The sequence below is a fragment of the Anabrus simplex genome, chromosome 1, assembly GCF_040414725.1.
Source record: "Anabrus simplex isolate iqAnaSimp1 chromosome 1, ASM4041472v1, whole genome shotgun sequence".
Taxonomy (NCBI): domain Eukaryota; kingdom Metazoa; phylum Arthropoda; class Insecta; order Orthoptera; family Tettigoniidae; genus Anabrus; species Anabrus simplex.
Genome location: NC_090265.1, coordinates 1,621,931,305 through 1,621,955,344, shown reverse-complemented (window position 1 = coordinate 1,621,955,344; position 24,040 = coordinate 1,621,931,305). Strand labels below are relative to the sequence as shown.

Here is a 24,040-nt window from a genome sequence, read left to right as displayed (position 1 = left end):
TGAATTTGGTAGTCGGTCTTCATTTTGGTGTTTGGGATTTGGTTACCTGTTTTAAGTGCAACACTTCATAGGCTTTGACTTCAAAACTTTAACTTTAATTCATGGTTCACTTGATCTCATTATCATACAAAATACTTCCGTGCGAGTTAGGATGACTTGTAAATAATTGGGCCTACAACTGTCGTCCTTTATAACTTGTGCTGTAATCACTGCCTGTACTAAAAAACCTCAGTTTTTCGTTCCCTGTTCGTCCTATCTTATTACCAAACAAAATATTTTTATCCAAATTGGCATGCTAATTAGGCATGTGAAACTAGTGTCGTTTCTGATGTAACCACTGCTTAATTTTCATCCAAATTCATTCATTCTTGTCACACAAAATATAAGAATACTGTATTGAATATTAAATAATCCTTTAGGGAAGGGGAAACATTTTATAATTACTCATATCTGCAAATACTGTATAAAGGTTTCATGGAAGGAGAGTTCTACATTTTGAATCTTAACTCCACAAAAGACATATCATGAGGAAATGAATCGGGATGTATTCAAAGAACGCTTTGGTAATATTTATTCTCTCTCTTCTTGAACCCAATATGCCATACCATTTGGAGAAAGAGGAATATGAATAAGCATTTGGACGGGAAGGGAATCCTTTACAAATCGAACAGCATCAAGTTGGAACTTCTTCAGGGCCATCCTACGGGCTGTTAGGGACTTGTGCGGTGTATCAAGTAGGTAATATCACATTACAATTGGGAAGGCAAGTTTTAAGATTACCCCTGTACCATTGTTCATTGAAAGTCTGTGGATCCAAGTAAAGGGCTATGTAACACGTAACATCAAAACTTTCAACCTTGCAGAAGAAAGAAGACTTTTGCTGGAAAAGATAAAATTAGTGACTCTTCAACGTTGGGAAATGTGTGTAAAACATGTCATCGAGAGGGAAGAAAAATTAATGTGGGGGCACGGACCAGCTAATAGAGGATGCCATTGAACGGATTGTAATAAACGTGAGCGACTCCGACAGTGATTACAACTACTTACGGAATTTGGGTAAGATGTTCCACCTAATCAACACTACTATATACAGGTACAAATTTTTATTACATATTGTTAGACCCATTTCGTTACTCTCGGTACCATCTTCAGTGACAGATGTGAGAAATTTTAAAAGTAAATTAGCATGAATAGAGAAATCTTTAAAATAGCCTACATATTTAAAAAAAAGTTAAAAGTCCCATGTAACCGAGAATTGGGTGAATACTTAGTCTAACAAAACACAATTTAAAATCGATACAAAAACATAGGAGGTACAACATTTATATGTTGTGTAGTGAAAACATAGAGTTCTAAAGCACTTGTTTAACAGAGTTTAATGAATCCAACATATGGAAGAAACTTTGTTTTAAAGTAGCACCTAAAATAACTTTATGACACACTAAAAGCACCACAAATTTTGTTGTAAATACTTGACTTAAAGTTTGGAGTGATATTCATCAAATTGAAAAGGATTAAACATAAGTAGCACACACTGAGATTAAAATTGAATGGAAACAAGATATTGCAGAGAATTGCAGATAAACTGTACTGAATACCGTAAAGTGGGGTAACTTCGGCCATACAGGATAACTTCAGCCACTGACGAATAGCAACACTTATTTTCTCCTGCCTCCTATATCGGAAAAGATGAACTATTTGCAACAACTAAAATGCACATACAATAGAATGCTCTTTCAACACTCAGTAGTCCAAATAACATTGGCGGGCTCATTGTTGAGTCAATCGATTTTTTTTGCAGCCCCGACTATTGTCTTCTCTGGTAACAGCAGAAAACAAACTGTTCTCTAGCCCCAGCATTCGATTCTCCGTTCCAGTGGTTTATGGGGTCAAAATGTAAGTTTATCTGGTAAATGATCAACACAATTTGATGCCTTTTATTCAAATACGTTTTTCAGGGAATAGTTTTGTGATAAAAGTTGTCCTCTTCCGGGGTAACTTCGGCCATGCCAAGAACGCTTTAGAAGAGATTAATAAGGGCACAATAACAATAAACAGGGAAGTTTATCCCAACAGGGAGGGGAAAGACAGTTTCCATTTTCAATGATAAATAGACGGATATCAGTTGACATGGACGATACACATTTAAGAACTTGATGACGGCCCATATATTTTCTAATTTAGAAGACAGTGTATTATGAGGACAGTCTACAAGATTGCTTCTTTTCCGACCGCTTTTTCTCTCCATACAATTGGGCTTTATGATTTCTGTACCTTTTATTTATTATCTTTTGTACCATTACAAATATTTATGCAATGCAACATGTAATTTGTAATATCATACAATGCTTGTACACTTAGGCTAAATAAAATAGCTTCTTCTTTGGGGGAAAGAAGTGAATTTGATCACTATACATCTGTTTCACCATAAATCGTTTTAATTTGTTTGCAATTGTTGATACTGGGCGTTTTGCAGGTTTTTTAAAAACATTCACGTTGGCCGAAGTAACACTACATTGAAGAAACCTTTGTTTCTTGAGTTATTTTTATGGTGGCTAATGCCTAAGGTGTCCACAGGAATGAATGTGTTACGGAGCATTGGTGAATTAATAGATTAGATAATTTAATGGTACTGAGCGAGTTGGTTATGCGGTTGGGGTCAGCCCTTCTGTGGGCTTGCATTCGGGAGATGGTGAGCTCGAATTCCACTGTTGGCAGCCCTGAAGATGGTTTTCCATGGTTTCCCATTTTCACACCAGACAAATTCTGGAGCTGTACCTTAATTAAGGTCATGGCTGCTACCTTACCATCCTTCCGTTGCTGAAAACCTTCGATGCGTTAGTGCGACATTAAACAAGTAGCAGAAAGGAAAAAAAATATGGAGTTTAAATTGTTGTACTTTACTGATTTGTGATTTAATTCAGTAGACTGAAGAGTGGGGATCTTCTAGGTGTGTGTGTGATCGTTGAGGTTATTCTGGTTGGCTTTCTTTGTGATGTAAATGTCTATTGCCTTCTCTATGTTTAAAGATTTTCTATAATTTTCGATGTGTAATATTTTAAGATCTGTGAAGTGGTGGGCACTGTCATACGTCTTAGCAGAAGGCTGTTGTCTAATGGCATTGTTGTGTTCTTTGTACCTGGTGTGTAAATTATGTTATATATGATATTACGATGTATATGGCATTACGATTTGGTTCTTGGCATTTTGAGTTCATATGCATTTCTTATTTGGAAAAAATTGTCTTTTTTTATTTAGATTGCACTTATTAATTCATTTTTGTAATGTGTCGTTTGTTCTGAATGCTATTTTAAACCCTTGCTTTTTTAATACATTATTTTGTATGTGTTTTTGTTCACAGAATTGAGAGGTAATTTATTTATTGTTTTTGGTTGAGGGTTTGTTTAGATGTTTTCATCGTTGTTTTGATAGCCGTTCTGTGTTGGGTGGATAGTTGTTTTCTACCATGATTTGTTTTATTATTTGTATTTTGTTATTGAAATCAGTTTTGTTCATTGCTCTGGTTATAGCTCTGTTTATCATTGCGTTCAGTCCTGCTGCTGGTTGGGTGGTTGGAATCTTCGTCCATTGTGTGTGATGTTTAAGTGGGTTTCCCTGTGTATCTTGTATGACATTTTATCTTCATTTCTACTGATTGTTATGTCCAAAAAATTGGTCTTCCAATTTATGGTTCCATTGTTAGCTTAATTAAATTTTGCAAAGTGTTTAGTGTGTCATTTAAGTGTTGTGTACTTGAAAATCCTAAAATTTTTAATTTGCATAATAGAGTGTGTAGGAAATTCTGCTCATTACCTGGGGATGAAATGCTGTGAGACTAGATGCCAATGAAAACAAATTAATTGTAGATGCGAAAGTATGGAAGAACTAAATCACAAATCATTTCAGGGATGGCCACTCAGATTTTGATGTGGTCAAAAGAGGAACTGCACATTTGGTGATCACCCATCAAAATTAATTAAAACTCAGCAATAGACGCCCAAGAGAGATTCAGTTTACTCTGCCATCTAGTAGGCCTACAGTAAAATGGAACATCATAAACTGGGCTTAATTGGTACAAGTGCCAACCCCAAGTTATTGGGATAAGGCCGGGAGGAAGAAGAATGAGAATAAGAAGAATTGGCTACGCGTTTGTCTGCTGCATTCGGGAGATCATGCGTTCGAATCCCACTGTTGGCAGCACTGAAGATGATATGCTTTTGTGTAGTTTCCCATTTTTACACCAGGCACTTAAGGCCATAGTCACTTCCTTCACATCCCATCATAGCCAGAAGACCTGTCTGTGCCAGTGCAACATAAAACAAGTAGTTAAAACGAAAGCTTACATTTTGTGTTCGTTTACATAAATACATTACATGGTTGTATACAGGCATTTGTCATTGGGTTGTTTTTTTTTACAATTTTTTCTATATCGGGAACAAGCGTCCATAAAACTGCCAAACATGCACAGTGGTGGAGTTCCTCATCCTTGAGAGATGCTTACAAATTTGATTTGATGAGTGTCATACCCAAACAAAGACTTTTACAGATGTAAATAGAATTGAACATGAAGAGCACTTATGCCACCTTCTTATGAAGTCTCAGATACATTTGCTGTAAACCTCTTGCAAGGGAGAGTTGTTGAACCAATCTTTCAGCTTGGTATTATAACTACAAGCTATGTGGAATTCCCTAATCTGATACAAAAAAAGTTCAACAAATAAATCAAGAATGGGCTTAAGCTCTACAAAGTCAGTGAACCGTGTGGAAAATGTCTGTTTTAAACGTTGAATGATTTCCTTGTGTTTTTGTTAATAATGACGTTCTGGGAAATATTTCTTTAAATTTCAAATGATGAGAGGCTGTATAAAATACATGCGTGGATGTAGAAATAGGACTCCTCTTACTCCTGCTTGAAGAGTGATGATTCTCTGCTTCTCCATTTCTTTTCAAGACTCGCCCATAGTTGAAATGCTACCATCAAGCATACACATTTCACCCTATGCAAGCGCTAAGTGAATGCCAGATAAGCAAGGGACATACAGTGAGAGTTAGGCCAACTGGTGCACTGCTAGAAGTGCTGTTTGGACAGCTTTATCCTATACCTTAAATTCAGCAAAGGCCATTTATATTTACTAGCTTTGAAAAGAGTCTTAACTCACACTTATAATTTCCAGGAGAGGAGAAAAACTATCTGCAAACTTCATTGTACTCTTATTACCGGTGCATAGTTTTTTTTGTTTTTTGTTTTTCAGATATTTATTCCATTAATTTGTTAGGAAGGAAGCCATACTTTCCAGTGTCAACTTAGTTAAATGTAACTTAAAAGCTTTTCAGTCTTTGAAATGAGAACACCCTCCGGTGTATACTTGTGGCGACCATCTTACCGTGATACACATCCTTATGGAGTGTGTGGACCTGGTCGATCTGTGCCGTAGGCTTAACCTCAACGAGTACAATCTCCCTCATCCTGCAAGATGACGAGCAGTCAGCAGACCTCGTCATCCGTTTTATGAGGGATAGTGGTCTTTTCTATCGTGTGTAATGATGTCCTTTGTCATAGTGTATTTGTGTTAACTGCACTTTTATCCCATTGACTTTATTTTAGTTTGTGTTGTGTATTTTAATGTATTGTTTTAATGTCTAACGTGAACTATATATATATCTGTACTTCCAGGCAATGTCTTGTTCCTTTGTTACCTGTATTTTCTATTGTTTTATTGGAAAATAAGGCATTGCGAATTAGATCCACTGATTGTTTAAATCTCATAATCATATTTCTTCATCGCCATTTTTTAACTCTAGTCAGTGGATACATTTTCAAATTTTAATTATCATATATCATGTCGCCCATCTTGTGCCATTAGGGGCCGATGACCTTTGATGTTAGGCCCCTTTAAACAACAAGCATCATCATCATTATCATCATCATCATCATCATCTTTTCAGTCTGTCGAACACACAAGTTAAAGATACATATTACACTACAACATACTTGTAAAAAAAACACATTATTAAACAAGGAATAAAAATACAATGTGTTTATTTTACAGATATATTATAGTATAATATTTTAACAAGTTTTGGACCGGGCGAGTTGGCCGTGCGGTTAGGGGCATGCGGCTGTGAGCTTGCATTCGGGAGATAGTGGGTTCGAATCCTGCTGTCGGCAGCCCTGAAGATGGTTTTCCGTGGTTTCCCATTTTCACACCAGGTAAATGCTGGGGCTGTACCTTAATTAAGGCCATGGCCGCTTCCTTCCAACTCCTAGGCTTTTCCTATCCCATTGTCACCATAGATAGATAGATAGAAGGCAGGGCTCCACACGTAGGTCTAAGAAGACCCTTTGTGTCCCTTAAACGGGTTTGCCTAGTCCAGCCCTAGTGCTCCTATAAAGGATAACCAGTATCTGGATGTTGGCATTCCTGATGTCTTCCAGGTTCACAAAATGTGAGCCAAGATATCGATGTCTAGTGCTTGCAAGAGCCTCGCTCTGACACAACACACGCGCAGAGGTCTCTTCCTCCCAACCGCATCTTCTACACATCGGATCGTGACTGACTTTCATGATGTGTAGGTGTCTCTGTAAGGTATTGTGGCCTGTCAACAGTCTAACTACCATTCGTATTCTGGTCCTATTAAAATTTATTAGGACCTTTTTATATCATTGGTTGGGCCCTTCGATAAGTTCACATGCCTGCCTTGCTGCGGTTAACCTCTTCCAAATGTCTAAGTGAAACTGGTTTGTCCACTGGGATGTTCCCAGTTTCACACTTGTTAGTGATACTCCCAGGAAGGGCTCTGGTCCTATGAAAGGATCTTTTGAGCCTTGTTTTGCTAGTTTGTCAGCTTCTTCATTTCCACTGATTCCTGTGTGCCTAGGAACCCATAACAGGGTAAAGTTCACACAGCTTATCTAACATCCTTTGGCACTCCCATACCATTTTGGATGTTGTTCTAACTGCGCATAGTGCTTTTAACGCTGCCTGGCTGTCGCTGCAAATTGCGACGCATCTTCTATGTCCAGGCATGTTCCATACGTGTACAGCACAGGCCAGTATTGCATATACTTTGGCCTGGAAAACAGTAGCATATTTACCCATGGGAAGGGCGAGCCTTGTCTTAGGCCCGCAGACCCCAGCGCCTGTGCCCGTCTCTGTCCACGAGACATCTGTGTACCATGTACAGCCCACAGACCTAAGACGGGTCCCAGCATCCTTGACCCACTCTTCCCTTGTGGGTATCAGCACTGTGAACTTATAGTTCAGATTAAAACTAGGCTTCATCAGGTCCCCGATCATCATTGTCGTAGGCCAAGTCTGGTGAAGTCTTGTAAGAATAGAAGCATGACCTCTGTTCAGATTCTTGAAAGACCATCCTCCGAGTGACCAGAGGTGGTAAGCACTCATTCCCGCTATCTCCTTAACATATAAATGTAAGGAGGGAAGGCATAGGATGGCCTCCATTGCACACAATGGTGTAGTATCCAGTGCCTCTGTTATTCCTAGACACTCAAGTCTCTGGACACTGTTTAACTTGGTGGTCACAGTTTTACTCTCAGAACCTGGTCACCAGACTAAAGATGCGCAGGTGATCATGGGCCGTACAATAGAAATATAAAGCCATTTGACCACCCTATGTCCTAGGCCCCAAGTATTTCCGACGGCCCTGCGACAGGCCTACATAATCTTGCGAGCCTTATCCACCTTATGGTCTATATGTTTTTTCCAACTCGGTCTTGCCTCGAGGATTACCCCTAGGTACTTAACTGAGGTTGTGTCAACTAATTTTTTCCCAAATAGGAATGTATCTGACAGTCCGTTTAGCCTCCCTCCTCCTAGTAAACACCACGAGCTCCGTCTTGTCGGGATTGACCGACAAGTCCGTATTGTGGCATCATCTTTCCACCCTCTGTAGGGAGCTCTGTACGAGCTCTGAAACCGTACTGGGGAAATTTCCTACCACCATCAGGCTAATGTCGTCTGCATAGCCTTGGGCATAAATTCCTCCATCATTTAACCTGGTAAGTAGTTCATCCACTACCAGGCACCATAATGTTGGTGATAATACTCCTCCCTGTGGACACCCCCAGTCTATATTAGCTCTCAACATTCCTGTGTTGAGGGTAAACAGAACTTTACAGCCCTGCAGTGAGACCATAATCCATCTTATGAGCATCCTACTCACGCCTCTTCTCTCTAGACTAAGTTCTATGAAGCCCAAAGATGTGTAGTTAAAGGTCCCTTCTATGTCTAGGAATACCACCATAGCAAGTTGTTCTGATCCAAGGCGCTCTCCAGTCTCGAAACAAGTTGGTGTAGTGCCGTCTCAACCAACTTCCCTGGTTGGTATGCATGCTGATGAGAATGCAGGGGACAATCTCGTAATACTTTCTCCCTGATATGTCTATCCATCAGTCTTTCCAAAGTCTTAAGCAGAAAAGACGTTAGACTAATGGGTCTATAATTCCTTAGGTCTAGTATACGATGACCTTCCGGGTTTAGGTATATACACTACCTTCGCCTGATGCCACAAGGAGTTCACATACCCCATGGTGAGACAGGCTCTAAAAATTCTGACCAGGTATGGTATAAGGACCACTCCCACTTCCTGAAGAAGCGCTGGGAAGATCCCATCCATTCCTGGACTTTCATAAAGGGCAAAAGATTCTAATGCCCACTTCACCCTTCTTGGGGTAACAACTTCTATCGGGTCGGAAGGATCCGCTTGATTCTACTTCACTATTCGTGACTACTGAACCTGGAAAGTGGGCATCAAGCAATAAGCTCAGGGTCTCCCCTTCTGTGGATGTATATCCACCCAAGGGAGACTCCAATAAGCCCAACCTTGCCCTTCCATCCAAGGTTAGAATTTTATGAAGCCTTGCTGCTTCATGTTGACTCTCGATGGAGTTGCAAAACTGCCTCCAGGATTTCTTAGAAGCCTTTTTGACTTCTGACTTGTATTTTCTTTGTGATTCTTTGTAAGAATCTAGACTTTCTTGGTCTTGAAGGTCCCTGTATTTGTTCCAGAGCCTTCGTGTGTTTCTCCTCAGGTGTTCCAGATAACTGTTCCACTTGAAGCTTCCTGTTGTTCTTTTTGCCTTAATAACTGGGCAGTTTAATTCATAAGAGGTAACTAGTGTCTGTGTGAGAAAACTCACACTGAGCTCCAGCTCCTCCTTATTCTTGATTATATTTGAGGGTCCTCCTTCCAGTCCCCTCCTCACATCCTCCCTAAAAGACGCCCAATCAGTTCGTCTAGGATTCCTGTAAGATGGGATCTCGAAGGAGCCCTCTGTATGAAACACAATGTGTCTGTGGTCTGACAAGGAAGGCTCCAAAGAAACTTTCCAATCTTTAAATTCCTGTATGATTCCCATGGAACCCAGGGTAAGGTCTATGATCCCCTCACTCCTATTATTGATGAAGGTTGGGGTATCACCTATGTTCTTGATCTCAAGATCAGTTGTACATAGAATTTCTATGAAATTTTCTCCCCTTCGATTTGTATATTTGCTTCCCCAAATGCTGTGGTGAGCATTGGCGTCACATCCTACTGTGAGGTTAAGTCCTTGTTTCTTACAGTATGTCACCAGTCTCTTGAACTCCTCCAGCGGGGGTGGAGATTCAGAGTCTCCTGGGAAATATACAGAGCAGACAACCAAATCTCTTGGCTGTCTGCCCTCTTCATATCTCACTAGGACTGCTACTAGGTCTCTAGTAATGAAGCCCGGTATAGCCCAGGCGTTATGATCCTTAACTAGTACACATGTTCTAGGCTTCTCCTCCACTACTCCACTGAAGAGAGTGAAGCCTGCACATTTTAGACCCATGATATGTCCTTGTCTAAGCCAGGGCTCTTGTATCAAGGCGACCGAAAACCCACCTTTCTGGATACTTCTTATAAGTACCCTAGAGGCCGTTATACAATGTTGTATGTTTGATTGTATTAAAGTAATCATTCCTTACCTTCATGCAATGCTTTACCTTATGCAGTCTCCGGAACATGCAGCTCCGGCTCCCGCGATGAATCTTGAGGCTTGGCTGGCCCAGGCTCCTGCTCCTGCTCCTTGCCTCTGTTGGTCTTGGTATTGTCTGTGGTGGGGTTGGTCCTCTGCTTGTCGCGTTTGCCCTCCACCAGGGTGAAGGTGGCAACATGCACCCTACAGAAGATCATCTTTCCCACTACTTTTCCACATCCCTGGAGTCCATGCTGACCACAAGGCAGACACCCTTCTTCTCCTCCTTGCGGTCGTAGATTCTCCAGCTACTGGGGTTTAGACCATGGTTCTGGCATGCCATTTTTCTCAAAAAGACGTCATTGTCCTTTGGTTGTCCTGGTATCCAGACCATGACTCTCTTGTAGGAAAGGAGTTTATCCATGCCCACAATTGTGAGCCTGGCTCCTTCCCACGGCTGCATATCTGTAACAAGACTAGAGAGCCATGCTACAGTCTCATTGTTCTCTGCAATAATGATGGCTGCACCTCTCAACAGATAGCAGTCCGGGAACTGAGGCTTAATGGGCCCCTGCTCCGGAAGCTCATCTATCAGACTGGTGATATCCTCCTCTACAGACTCCACCTGTTTTTCAGTTAGCTGCTGGTCAGGATATCCTTCAGGCACTATGGCCCTCCTGATTCCAGCTTTAGCTATTCTGGCATACTCCACCTTAGGTCTTTTGTGGCCTTGCCGATCTTCTTCTGGGGTTGCCCCCGACAGGAGTTGTTTTCCCACTGGCATCTTGGTGGCAGGAGTCCTCTGTGCCCTGGAAGCAGAACCCGTTTCAGGGTCCCGCCTCTTGTGCCCATTGGATCCCCCCACAGTCGTTGCCATGGCATTAGAAGGCCTCTCAGCTCCAGGAGTTAGGCCCTCTTTGGCCTGCTCCCAGACCTTTAAAGCCTTCTTGTACTTTCTCTTCTCAGTGCCGGGGTGCTTTTTCTTCTTCTTCCTCTGAACTAGAAGATTGCCCACCTCTAGAGTGAGCTCTCTTACGGTCGAGATCGTGCTGTCCGAGGTTATCTCCGAAGAGTTCCCATTGGTTGTCGTCGAGCTAGTGTTTCTCTCAGAGGCCCCAGAGGAGCTCTCAGGTTTTTGGGCTGTTACAGTACTCATGTAGGTCCCACGAGTAGCTAGGGAAATATGATGTCCGCCCAGGCGGAGCCCCGCATACCCGGGTAAGGCTACTTACTTCGAGAGGGCGCCAGGTATCTCGAAAGCTCTGTTCAAGACATATCTCCCATGTGCCATACACCCCATCGGCATGGGACACATTACACCTTAGGGGGGGGGGGGGTGCTTTAGCTTGGCTCCTTGTATACCGAATGGTTACCCAAGTTTGGGAGGCTATGATAGAAGGAAAGAGAGTAAGATGGATGGACTCCGTCAAGAACAGTATAAGAAAAAGAAGAAGACAAGACTGGACTGGAATACAATTACCGAAGAGGAGTGGTGGAAGGAGAAGCAATGGTGGATAAGTGTTGTCAACACCCTGACCTGGCAGGAGCTGGATGGGGAAAATGAAAATGATGATGATTTATATTTAACTTGTGTGTTCGATAGACTGAAAAGCTTTTAATTTACAAATATTTGTTTCTTCATTATTTTACTTCGTCCATTTTTAAAATACTATTTGTATAATTGTCCATCTCCGTAATGTAATGGTTTGCACTAGTAGCTCCTGTCCTCAGAGACCTGATTCAATTCCCAGTACTGCCAGAAATTTAAGATTGCCAGGAGGGCTGGTATATGGTTTAGAAAGGTGCACACAGCTGACCTCCATAGGGAATATGCCTGAAAAAGATACACCCCCTTGGGATGAGGACACATATTTACATTTGTATAATTATAATCGCTCATTTTAAAATCGACATACAACTGTTTACCTCCCAAAGGCTTGCTTTTTACAACATAAAATGGAGGTGAGTTGCTTTTGTATACCTTCAACTAGATTTCTTTCTTAAAATTTCTTACGATACCAGAACCTCAGAATATGCTAAAACTGGAGTTACAATTCTTGACCTCTGTGATACAGGCATGTCCTAGTGTTGTTGACTGTGTTTCACTTAGGTACACGGGGCCAAGTCTATCTTACTCTCTGTCTGATACCTGTAGATATGCCTGATATATGGCAGGGTTCTCCTCTACAGTGTGTAAATGATGTCATGTTTATATCCCCTTTGGCATAGTAATATTGTGATAATGTTCCTCCTTCTGTTTTTCAGGTGTTCCTTTTCCAAAAAATTTTCTTTCAATAGCCAAAACAATCTTAAAACGACTGTTCAGAGTCTACGCTCATATCTATCACCAACACTTCTCGGAAGTGGTACAATTGGGAGAAGAGGCACACTTGAATACATCTTTTAAACATTTCATCTTTTTCGTCCAGGTAATGAGAAATTCTGTTTATTTCAAATCTATAGTATAAATTACTGCAATTTTCTCCCATTTTTATTTTAATTTGTGTTAGTGTTTTGTGGTGTTTAATAACAATAATAATAATAATAATAATCCATTTTTCTCGTCCAACTCCCATTGGGTTGGGAATTTTTATGGCACCTTTCTAACTTCCACCATCCAACCACCATTGTTCCTCCTTAACTATGTCCAATCCAGGTTCTTCCAATTATACTATGCTTGATCGTTTTCAACCATCTTAGTCTGGGTCTGGGTCACCCCTTTACCCTCCCTCTGGGTCTCTGTAATCCGCTTCGGCATCCTTCCCTCTCCTATTCTCTTAACATATTCATAAAATTTTCATTTTACTGGCCTTGATTTTATTCTCCCGTCGTTTTGTCATTGTCCAGATCTCTGCTGCATACGTCAGTATTGGGCAACAGTACATCTTAATACATCACTATCAAAGGGTAGAGAAGGGTCCACCTATTCAATACCATAAGCTTATATATTGTCTTATAAAATTGGGACTTGTTTCGACCCCATATATATTGGGTCATCTTCAACCACGCTACAATTGAAAGACATATTCACATATATAACCAATAGTTATAGACATAGTTCAGCATCAATCACGGCAGATTTGATGTGTCATTTATTTTCAAGTTTGGATGTGTTGTTCAGACTTCATCAACATTTTAAAAGTAAGATTGTAAATTGTGGGATACCAAAGTGTTTAATTTATTATTGGTTATATGTGTGCATATGTCTTCCAATTGTAGAATGGCTGAAGATGACCCAATATGTATGGGGTTGAAACTAGTTCCAGTTTTGTAAGACAATTTACAAGCTTATGGTATTGAATAAGTGGACCCTTCTCTACCTTTTGATAATGATCAGTTGTCAATACGGACCATAATGAAACTCATACATAAATAAATACATACATACATACATACATACATACATACATTCATACATACATACACACATACATACATTATCGTTAAAGAATGTTATGCCTTTCAGCCTTCAGACTGCAAGCCTCTGTGAATTTACAAACCGTCGCCACAATCCTCTATTTGCAACTAGTGCTGTAGCCTCACTTGTTCCATACCTCCTATCTTTAAATCATTAGAAACTGAGTCTAACCATCGTCGTCTTGGTCTCCCTCTACTTCTCTAACCCTCTGTAACAAGAGTCCATTATTCTCCTAGGTAACCTATCCTCCTCCATTCGCCTCACATGACCCACCACCGAACCTGGTTTATGCCTACAGCTTCATCCACAGAGTTCATTCCTAACTTAGCCTTTATCTCCTCATTCCGAGTACCCTCCTGCCATTGTTCCCACCTGTTCGTACCAGCAATCATCCTCGCTACTTTCATATCATTTACTTCTAACTTATGAATAAGATATCCCGACTGCACCCAGCTTTCGCTCCCGTAAAGCAAAGTTGGTCTGAAAACAGACTGATGTAAAGATAATTTTGTCTGGGTGCTGACTTCCTTCTTGCAGAATACTGTTGATCGCAACTGCGAGCTCACTGCATTAGCTTTACTACACTTTGATTCAATCTCACTTACTGTATTACCATCCTGGAAGAACACACAACCTAAATACTGAAATAATCGACTTGTTCTAGCTTTGTATCACCAATTTGACATTCAGTTCTGTTGAATTTCTTACCTACTGACATCAATTTAGTCTTCGAAAGGCTAATTTTCATACCACTCATTGCACCTATTTTCAAGTTCCAAGATATTAGACTGCAGGCTTTTGGCACAATCTGCCATTAAGACCAAGTCATCAGCATAGGCCAGACTGCTTACTACATTTCCATCTAACTGAATCCCTCCTTGCCATTTTATACCTTTCAGCAGATGATCCATGTAAACTACGAACAGCAAAGGTGAAAGATTACAGCCTTGTCTAACCCTTGTAAGTACCCTGAACAAAGAACTCATTTTACCATCAATTCTCACTGAAGCCCAATTTTCAACATAAATGCCTTTGATTGATTTTAATAATCTACCTTTAATTCCATAGTCCCCCAGTATGGCGAACATCTTTTCCCTCGGTACCCTGTCATATGCTTTCTCTAGATCTACGAAACATAACTGCCTATTCCTCTCGTAGCATTTTAATTACCTGGCACATACTGAAAGTCTGATCCTGACAGTCCCTCTATGGTCTGAAACCACACTGGTTTTCATCCAACTTCTCAACCACTGATCGCACCCTTCCTTCCAAGATGCCAGTGAGTACTTTGTCTGGCATACTAAACAGTGAGATACCTCGATAGTTGTTGCAATTCTTCCTCTTCCCTTGCTTATAGATAGGTACAATTACTGCTTTTGTCCAATCTGAAGGCACCTTACCAACACTCCATGCTAATCTTACTACTCTATGAAGCCATTTCATCCCTGCCTTTACACTATACTTCACCATTTCAGGTCTAATTTCATCTATTCCTGCTGTTTTATGACAGTGGAGTTTATTTACCATCCTTTCCACTTCTTCAAGGGTAATATCACCAACATCATTTTCCTCCTCCCCATGAGCTTGGCTGTTCGCAACACCACCAGGACGATTTCCTTTTACGTTGAGAAAATGTTCAAAATATTCCCTCCACCTCTCCAGTGATTCCCTAGGTTCTGTTAAGAGTTCACCTGAATTACTCAAAACACTGTTCATTTCCTTTTTTCCTCCCTTCCTAAGATTCTTTATTACTGTCCAGAAAGGTTTCCCAGCTGCGTGACCTAGCCTTTCCAGGTTATTACCAAAATCTTCCCACGACTGCTTTTTGGATTGAACAAGTATTAGTTTCGCTCTGTTTCTTTCGTCTATGTACAAATCCCTGTCTGCCTCGGTCTTGTTTGAAGTCATTTCTGATAAGGCTATTTTTACGTTTATAAGCTGCTCTTACTTCATCATTCCACCAAGATGTTTGCCTTTTCCCATCTCTACAGAGAGTTGTTCCTAGGCATTCCCTTGCTGTTTCAACTACAGCATCCCTGTATACAACCCATTCTCCTTCTATAACCTGAACCTGCTTACTGTCTACTGTTCGAAACTTTTCACTAATCATGTCCATGTACTTCTGTCTAATTTCCTCGTCCTGGAGATTTTCTACCTTTATTCGTTTGCAGACAGATTTCACTTTCTCTACCTAGACCTAGAGATACTTAGTTCACTACAGATCAGATAGTGGTCTGTATCATTGAAAAATGCCCAGAAAACTCGTACATTCCTAAAAGATTTCCTGAATTCGAAGTCAGTTAAGAAAAAATTGTATCTGGTGCCCCTAGCCTCCCATGTGCAGTGGTGAATAGCCTTATGCTTGAAGAATGTATTCGTAACAGCTAAACCCATACTAGCACAGAAGTCCAGCAAATGCTTCCCATTCCCATTAACTTCCATATCTTCCCCACATTTACCAATCACCCTTTCGTATCCTTCAGTTCTATATCTTACTCTCACATTGAAATTGCCGATTAGCACTATTCTATCCGTGCTGTTGACCCTGACCACGATTTCACTCATTGCTTCATAAAACTTGTCAACTTCATCCTCAACTGCACCCTCACCTGGTGAATACACTGAGACAATTCTCGTCCTTATTCCTCCAACTGCCAAATCTACCCACATCATTCGCTCATTTACGTGCCTAACAGAAAGTATGTTGCATGCAATGGTATTCCTGGTAAACAGCCCTACCCCATACTCTGCCCTTCCCTTTCTAACGCCCGTAAAGTATGTTGCATGCAATGGTATTCCTGGTAAACAGCCCTACCCCATACTCTGCCCTTCCCTTTCTAACGCCCGTCAAGTACACTTTATAATCTCCTATCTCTTCCTCCTTATTTCCCCTTACCCGTATATCACTTACTCCTAGCACATCCAGATGCACCCTCTTTGCTGACTCAGCCAGTTCTACTTTCTTTCTTCCATAAGCCCCATTAATATTGATAGCTCCCCATCGAATTCCATTTTGTTCGCCAAGTTGTTTCCAAGCAGTCCCTCGCCTGTCAAATGGGAGTGGGACTCCATTACTCCATAGGTCCGAGGCTTGCTTAAAATGTTCTGAGCTCGGTAAATTCATGAAGCAGGATGCTACCCTACTTATACATAGTCCAAGTGAGGATCTCTCCTCTAACGGGTTATGGACCACCGGTGGATTGTATAGTCCTAGCCGCCTGAGCACAAGGAGGGCTATGACTCAGAATGTGTCCGAGATGCTCACTCCTATTCCATAGCAACTGATATCTCAACTCTCAGGACCACTTACTAGGCCACTCAGCCGTTGTCCATGGTTCACGAACTAGGACGTGAGTACAGTAACCCACACCATGAAACTCATAACTTATGAATTCTTTACACTTCATTGGTACTTCCTTCCTCCACACCAGGTTCCTCACACTCTGGTAGAATGCATTTCCCTGTTGAATCATTTTACTGATCTCCATGTCCAGCCCTGCATCCTCAGTTTGCTTCCCAAGTACTTGAAGCTCTCCACATTTTCAAGTCTTTGTCCCTTTATTTTATAATTTCTTTCCCTTCCCTTTCTCTTCAAGTCAATACCACTGGCTTATTCTTGTCCACACTGATTTTAATTCCATAATTTTCCATATCACTCAACATGGCTAGTTGCCCTTGTATTTCCTCTCTGTTTGCTGTCTACACCACAATATCATCTTCAAACAGCATTACCTTCAGCTCGCTGTCCCCATATTTAACCTTTGTCTCCTTCACAATTCCTTCCATTACCATTGTGAATAACAGTGGTGACAGCACACTTCCTGATCATTGTCCAGTTTTGTTCCAAAACCACTCTGTCCTCCCACATGTGTCTGGACACTGCTGCAACAATTTTTGTACTTTGCTTGCACGCACTGTATCGTTTGTTTTCCAAATCATCTTAATACCACATGTAGCATTATTCACATCTTTCTGTGAATCACATTTTTTATCTTTTGTTCCTTCTTTTTCAGTACCCTGCTTCACCACGTTACTCCCTTTTTTTTTTATACTTCAGGTTAGCCAGGCTGAGTAGCTCATGCAGTAGAGTGCTGGCCTTCCGAGCTCAGGTTGGTAGGTTCTATCCTAGCTTAGTCCGGTAGTATTTGAAGGTGCTGAAATATGCCAGCCTTGTGTTGGTAGAATTACCAACATGTTAAAGAACTCCTGGGGAGCAGAATTCTCACACCTCGGCAGTTTTGAAAACCCTAAAAGTTGTTAGTGGGGCATAAAACCTGTAACATTTTTATTATTATAACTTGTAGGTCCAGCACCTCGTCCATGTCATGGGAGATGGTCAGCTGGATGAAGTAGAGGATTACCTGTAGGGGTGAAATAGAATGGGGATTATATACCCATGATCACTACGCTAACTGTGAAGGTCCTACAGGACCCTGAATAGCTCTGTGAAGAAGCCATGTTAGGCATAGCTGGCCAGTGGTGGATTAAGCGTGATTTCAAGACAAATACGAGCGTCGGATCAAAGAACTCAGGATGACAACAACAGCTAGGTGCATATGACAACTTACAGCCCGAACCAGATGCACTATACGAGGACGGTTTGAAAAGTTCTCGGAATCACCGCTGGATGTCAGTGCTAGAGCAACGAGGTTCCCGCGCAGTAATCATACATCCTTTGTGAGGGAACACGTGGCGCGTCAGTGCTCTAGCTGCAGGAGTGTGGTAGTGACGACTCTTTGCTATTGTTCCCGCGTAGTGATTTGTGACAAGGGAAAAAAACTGAGATTCGAACAGTGATTAAATACTTTGTCAAAAAGTGTTACAACCCCAGAATTTATCGCAAAAGTGCATAAAATGGTCATGGAGGATCGTCGACTGAAAGTGCGGGAGATTGCTGAAGCTGTAGAGATGTCTTCTGAACGGATATATTATATTTTAACCGAAGAATTGGGTATCAAAAAATTATCCGCAAGATGGGTGCTGTGGCTCTTGACATTGGACAATAAACGCACCAGATTGGAAATGTCCGAACAAAGTCTGGCCGGTTTGTGACTACAGATGAAACTTGGGTCCACTACTATACCCCAGAGACAAAACAGCAGTCAAAGCAGTGGAAACATGTTGATTCACCACCACCAAAGAAAGCAAAGGCAGTGCGTTCGGCTGGAAAGGTCATGACCTCAGTTTTCTGGGATGCAAAAGGCATTCTGCTGATAGATTATCTTCCTACTGGCCAAACAATTACGGGGAATTACCATGCAAACCTCCTAGACCAACTACAGGGAAAGATACGCGAAACAAGGCCTGGTTTGGCAAGGGAAAAGGTCATCTTTCATCAGGACAACGCTCCGCCGCACACAAGTGTTATTGCCATGGCAAAACTTCATGAACTGGGGTACGAATTGTTGCCACATCCACCTTATTCACCTGATTTGGCATCATCAGACTTTCATCTATTCCCCAAGCTGAAAATTTTCCTCGGTCGACGGAGATTTTTTACAAGGGAAGAACTGACAGCCGAATTGGAGAGGTATTTTGCAGGCCTGGAGGAATCTTTTTCGAGATGGGATCAAGGCATTGGAACATCACTGGACCAAATGCATTAGTCTACAGGGAGACTATGTTGAAAAATAAAAGCAGTTCCACAGAGGTAAGATACTTAATTCTAGTACATTCCGAGAACTTTTCAAACCACCTACGTAGACAATACTGGACACTCCCATATTTTACTGTAGAAAACTGAGAGATGTGTTGATACTGGCGCACATGGCAGCCAGGCTTCGTAAACCAGGCTGAACATTTGGAACTACAAAAGTTGCATGTTAATATTGGTAGAAATAATGAAATTCTATAATGATTTTTATTTTATGTATTGTTGTTTTCTTATTTTCTTTGTCAAATAACAATATATTAACACTATGCTTTGTCACTAAAGACATCTCTAACAAGCTATCTGTATATATAAAATAGCATGTCCTGACCGAGTCGAATATTCCAGTACAATTGTGTGCATATGCATGATCTTCTATGCTTTAACACTAGAACGGCCGAACATTCCTCATACCTATAAAGGCCGCAGGCGGTCATTTTGACCGCTGCCACTTACTGACGTATACCTAGGATCCAGGATCTGAGAAACATGCGAATGTTCAATTATTTATTTTAAAACAACATAGTTAACCATTAGGATGTATTGTATACAGGTCAATCCATTGTTAAATATTAATAATTGTTCATATTATCTCACTTCTGATAGGTAACAATGAAATATTTCGGCGGGCTTGCTATTGAATGCCTTTGTGAAAAATTATGATAAAAATAACGGTCTCTATTTGTTTACAATCCTATTTAGGCACTTGACAAGCAATTCATGCAAGTTATTACCTTACACGAACATTTTTCACAGACTACTTTGTTGCACGAAGAACATGTGTCAGAGGTTTTGTTCTGTTTACAATTGGAGTTCACTTGACATTGTCGTCGCTTTCGACTGGCATATTGAACCTGAATCTGAGGCTCAGGCTGAAGTGTAGGGAGTTCAATCAACCGGGATCTTGTCTTCACAAAATCAGATCTTAGTTCTTGTATTACTTCAAGAATATAATCATGTCGAGAGATTCTCTGTCCCGTAACTTCCTTGTAGACTATCCATGAATTTATTGCTGCTAGATCAAGTACGTTGTAAAATACATGTACAGGCCACCTTCGGCATCCAGCTCTAGTGGAGTATTTACGCGCCATTTGATCAACTACATCCACACCATACTTAGTTTCGTTATAAAATTCAGTAGTACTAGGGAGCTTCTTGTTATCTTCACTGACTTGAACACTTGGATGTAGAGTGCTTAGCAGAAGCACATTCTTGTTCACTTTTCCTTGATATACTGTGAGAGTGGTGTGATCTTCCTTCTGAAGTACGACAGTCTCGTACAGATTCATACGTAGTGCTTTGATTGACACCGGGATTTCCTTCCTCACTCGATTGATAGTTCCAACAATACTAGTTTTCTTCTCTTTCAGTCTCTCAGCCAACTTTACCGATGTAAAGAAGTTATCAGTGGTCACGTTACGTCCTTTCATGAGGTATGGGTCCATAAGTTTCATGACAACATTTTCAGGCAGTGACTCATTGGCGGGTCGCATTTCGTCTTTCCCAAGATAAGGAAACCCATTGCACACATACTTAGAATCAACGTCTACCAGTAGCCAGAATTTTATGCCAAATTTATCTGGCTTGTTGGCCATATACTGCGTGAACCTGCACCGAGCTTTGCTGGGGAAGAGTTGTTCATCAGCTGTGACATTCGCTCCTGGTTTATATCACGCATAACAATTCTCAATAAATCTATTCCAAATAGCCGAAGCCAAAGCAAATTTATCTGTCTGCAAACGAGTGGATCTAGTTTTACGGAGATCAAAGCGCAAATACCTTAGAATTTCTTTGAACCTGTTTCTTGCCATAGTGTTAGTGAAAACAGGGGGACCCCATAAAGAAGACCACATATGATCTACAGCTAGACTAGTAAGTTTATAAGCTCCACGGGCGTATAACAAAGCAATAAAAGCATCTAATTCTTCCAAAGAAATAGACCAATTATTATCCGTTGTCTGTCTACGAGCTTCGGTCTCTGTACACATCTTTATATGCTTCAACATGGATGCGTCAATGAATAAACGCCAGGCACTAACCTTGCTGTTAGTCTCTACGTTACGCTTAGCGTGAGAAGTAGGCCCTGCTGCCTCTTTCAGTACATTCTGAGCAGCCATCCTTCAAGGGGGGTTCCCACTACTGTCGACAACAGTCCAAATAGTTGTTCCATCATTACCACATAACTGATCCCCTGGTGCAAATGAAGAAGACTTTACCAGTTCATGACCTCTCCCACCTCGTTCCCTTCCTCTTCGAACAGGTTGCCTGCTGCTAAGAGATCGTCCTCTGCTGCAAGATTGATCACGGCTGGTTGAAGGAGTAACTGCGTCTATCGTAGGTGCGAAGTCCACTGTGTGCATATTTTCATCAGGCGAATCACCATCACTGTCCGACATATTATCACACTGTTGAGTTATAAAATCCTCATCGTCACTCATTGCGTCTATATCTGATAATGTATCTTCGTCACCTGATTCGTCTTCTCCTAGCTTTTCAAGTTCTGCTAATAATTGAACAGGAGTAAGTTTTTGCCGCCGAGCCATTATTACGCACTATAGACACAAGGGACAGGCACTAACTCGTCCACTCGCAACCACTGCTAGAGGCATACTATTTAGTTACATCATACGCCCCTATAGCGCCACTTGTAAATATATCACAGGAAGCAATCAGTGAGCAGAATAGAGCTTTCCGTATCAAGGAAGTGAAGCGGTCAAAATGACCGCTTATGGCCTTCCTAGGTATAAGGGACAATATCGGCGTTCCCTTATTATCTACGGATGTAATTTTTGGCGTGAATGTACATAACCCTAAAATATTAAAAGTCACAAAAGAACAACCTCGTGCGTAAAAAATTACGAGCGTGGAAATACCATGAAATTCGCTAACGGTCAAAATGACCGCTCTGGCCGTTCTAGTGTTAACACTATGAGCCCGGATGAGTCAAAGTAGCATCTCTACCCTGTGCTGGCGTGATTTAAACTGTCAGAAAAAAAAATCACAGTGTTGTCAGTTTTTGCAGTATAAATAAACAAATTTATATACATATGCTAGAAAAAGTGCACTATCACATGAAATCAATTAAAAAATGCATACCTTCAGCATTGGAAATAAAATCAGGCTCCAATATTGGTGTTATCCTTGTTCATGCACTTGAATTTCTAATTCACTCAAAGTTTGATTTTTTTCAGTCACTGAACAACAGAATTACACATTTTCATTCCAAATACCTAGCTTTGCTATGGTAACACTAAAAACATTCTCTTATGCAAAGACCTGTCATATTTGCGGCAGTATATGGTCGTCATTTTCTTCACAGCACGGTCGGTGCTGTAGCAAACCTTGCATGTACGCTGCGAGTGTCCTTTCTTCTTCACGCTCACTGCAGTTATTCTGTGTGGAAAATAATCTCTACCTACTAGCCTTCCCGCTCGTGATTCTTCAGTAATTTCAGCAGCATTACTACTCACCAAATCATCTGCCAAAGCTTCACAAAATTTCTGTAGGGGAAGAACAAACAGGCCTGTTCACAGGAGCAATATCTTGTTTCCATTGTGTTCCCGTGCTTCTTACCTCCTTTCGTCGTTTTGCGACTGATTCATCTTCCTGAGGGCTTGTAGATTTTCATCTTCTTCTTCACAATCACTTTCATACAGATCAGAATCCAAATCGTTTACAAGTTCCATAATAATCTGTTCACTTATCTTTGGGCTGTATGCACCAGTAGGATTTCCTTTACTTGTACTAGGTCTGGGATCCATATCTCAATATACAGTATAAATAGACTACTTGAGAGATGATTGCAGACTGCTGAATCACTAGACTTTCATTCTAAATCTATGAAGTCATATAATCCATCATTAGAACACGTGCGCATGAATTTGAGCTTATTGAACCAGAACATGCCAGGAGTACATATGTCAGCAGTTAGGTAAGATCTAGCTGTATCGTAATTTATAAGCTTCATATCCGTATTGATAATTCACACAAATGCAAACAAGAGAAGAGCTCCACCTAATCAATACTTGTTTATTATTATTATTATAATTAAAAATACAGGACCGGTTTCAACCCTAACGGGTCATTTTCAGCTATGCATACATATACATATAACACATTGTACAATTGCGAACATTACCATATTTTGAAAGGAATATCATGTGATGGTAACATGTCAGGTTGTACTCATGAGTAGGGCATTCGTCAAATTGCGCATCTGAGAATTACAAGAATTACAACTAATTCATGAAATAGGCAAACACAGTGGGTATAAGAAAGAAATGATTAACAGAATTATTAATAAAATAATATTTCATTCCAAATCAAAATTAACAAAAACAGAAAAATCCAAGAAAGATTACCTATTATTTACCTTCAATAATACGCATATATATCCCATAACCAACATTTTCAAAAAAATACAACTTAAAAACAGCATACAAAACTACACACAACAGTGCCAATATCATACACAACGCTAAAACAATCAACAGCAATAATAAATACAACGATTCAGGGGTATATCGAATAAAATGCAACAACTGTGACACCAGCTACATCGGACGTACTGGCAGGAACTTTCAAATCCGTTATAATGAACACCTAAATGCCATAAAACACAATCATTTTTCCTCCATAGGCGAACACATTGAAGATTACAAACATATAAACACCAAGGGCCCCTTGCTCGACATAACAGAAGAATTTTATATTAATCTAGATCAATACGCCAACCCTTATTTTAATATAAACGAAATCACAGAAAATACAAATATCATCTTTAATATAGTCATTCCATCCCTAAAAAAATGCTTATCTTAACAGAATCAGTAAACAAAACTTGACACCCGCCAGAAAACCACCAGAAGATACACCCAACTCCACCCCTACCCGCTCAACAGCCATTCCTCCCGGCCCCCGTCCCTTCCCTCCACAGCAAACGGCATTAGCCCGAGGCGGACACGAAGTAGTACACAATGTGCTCCCAAACCATATACAACTTCAAGACCACAAT

General features: G+C 40.8%; 1 protein-coding gene across 4 annotated transcripts in view; it reads left to right on the top strand.

Annotated features, from left to right (window-relative positions):
- Window positions 1–24,040, top strand: part of mats (MOB kinase activator-like 1) — a 163,742-nt gene that overhangs the window by 100,093 nt on the left and 39,609 nt on the right. For all 4 annotated transcript variants that reach the window (XM_067138282.2, XM_067138283.2, XM_067138281.2 and 1 more), the window contains exon 4: window positions 12,224–12,387. In XM_067138282.2, the coding sequence (XP_066994383.1) occupies window positions 12,224–12,387 (164 nt within the window). The remainder of the gene's footprint in view (window positions 1–12,223; window positions 12,388–24,040) is intronic.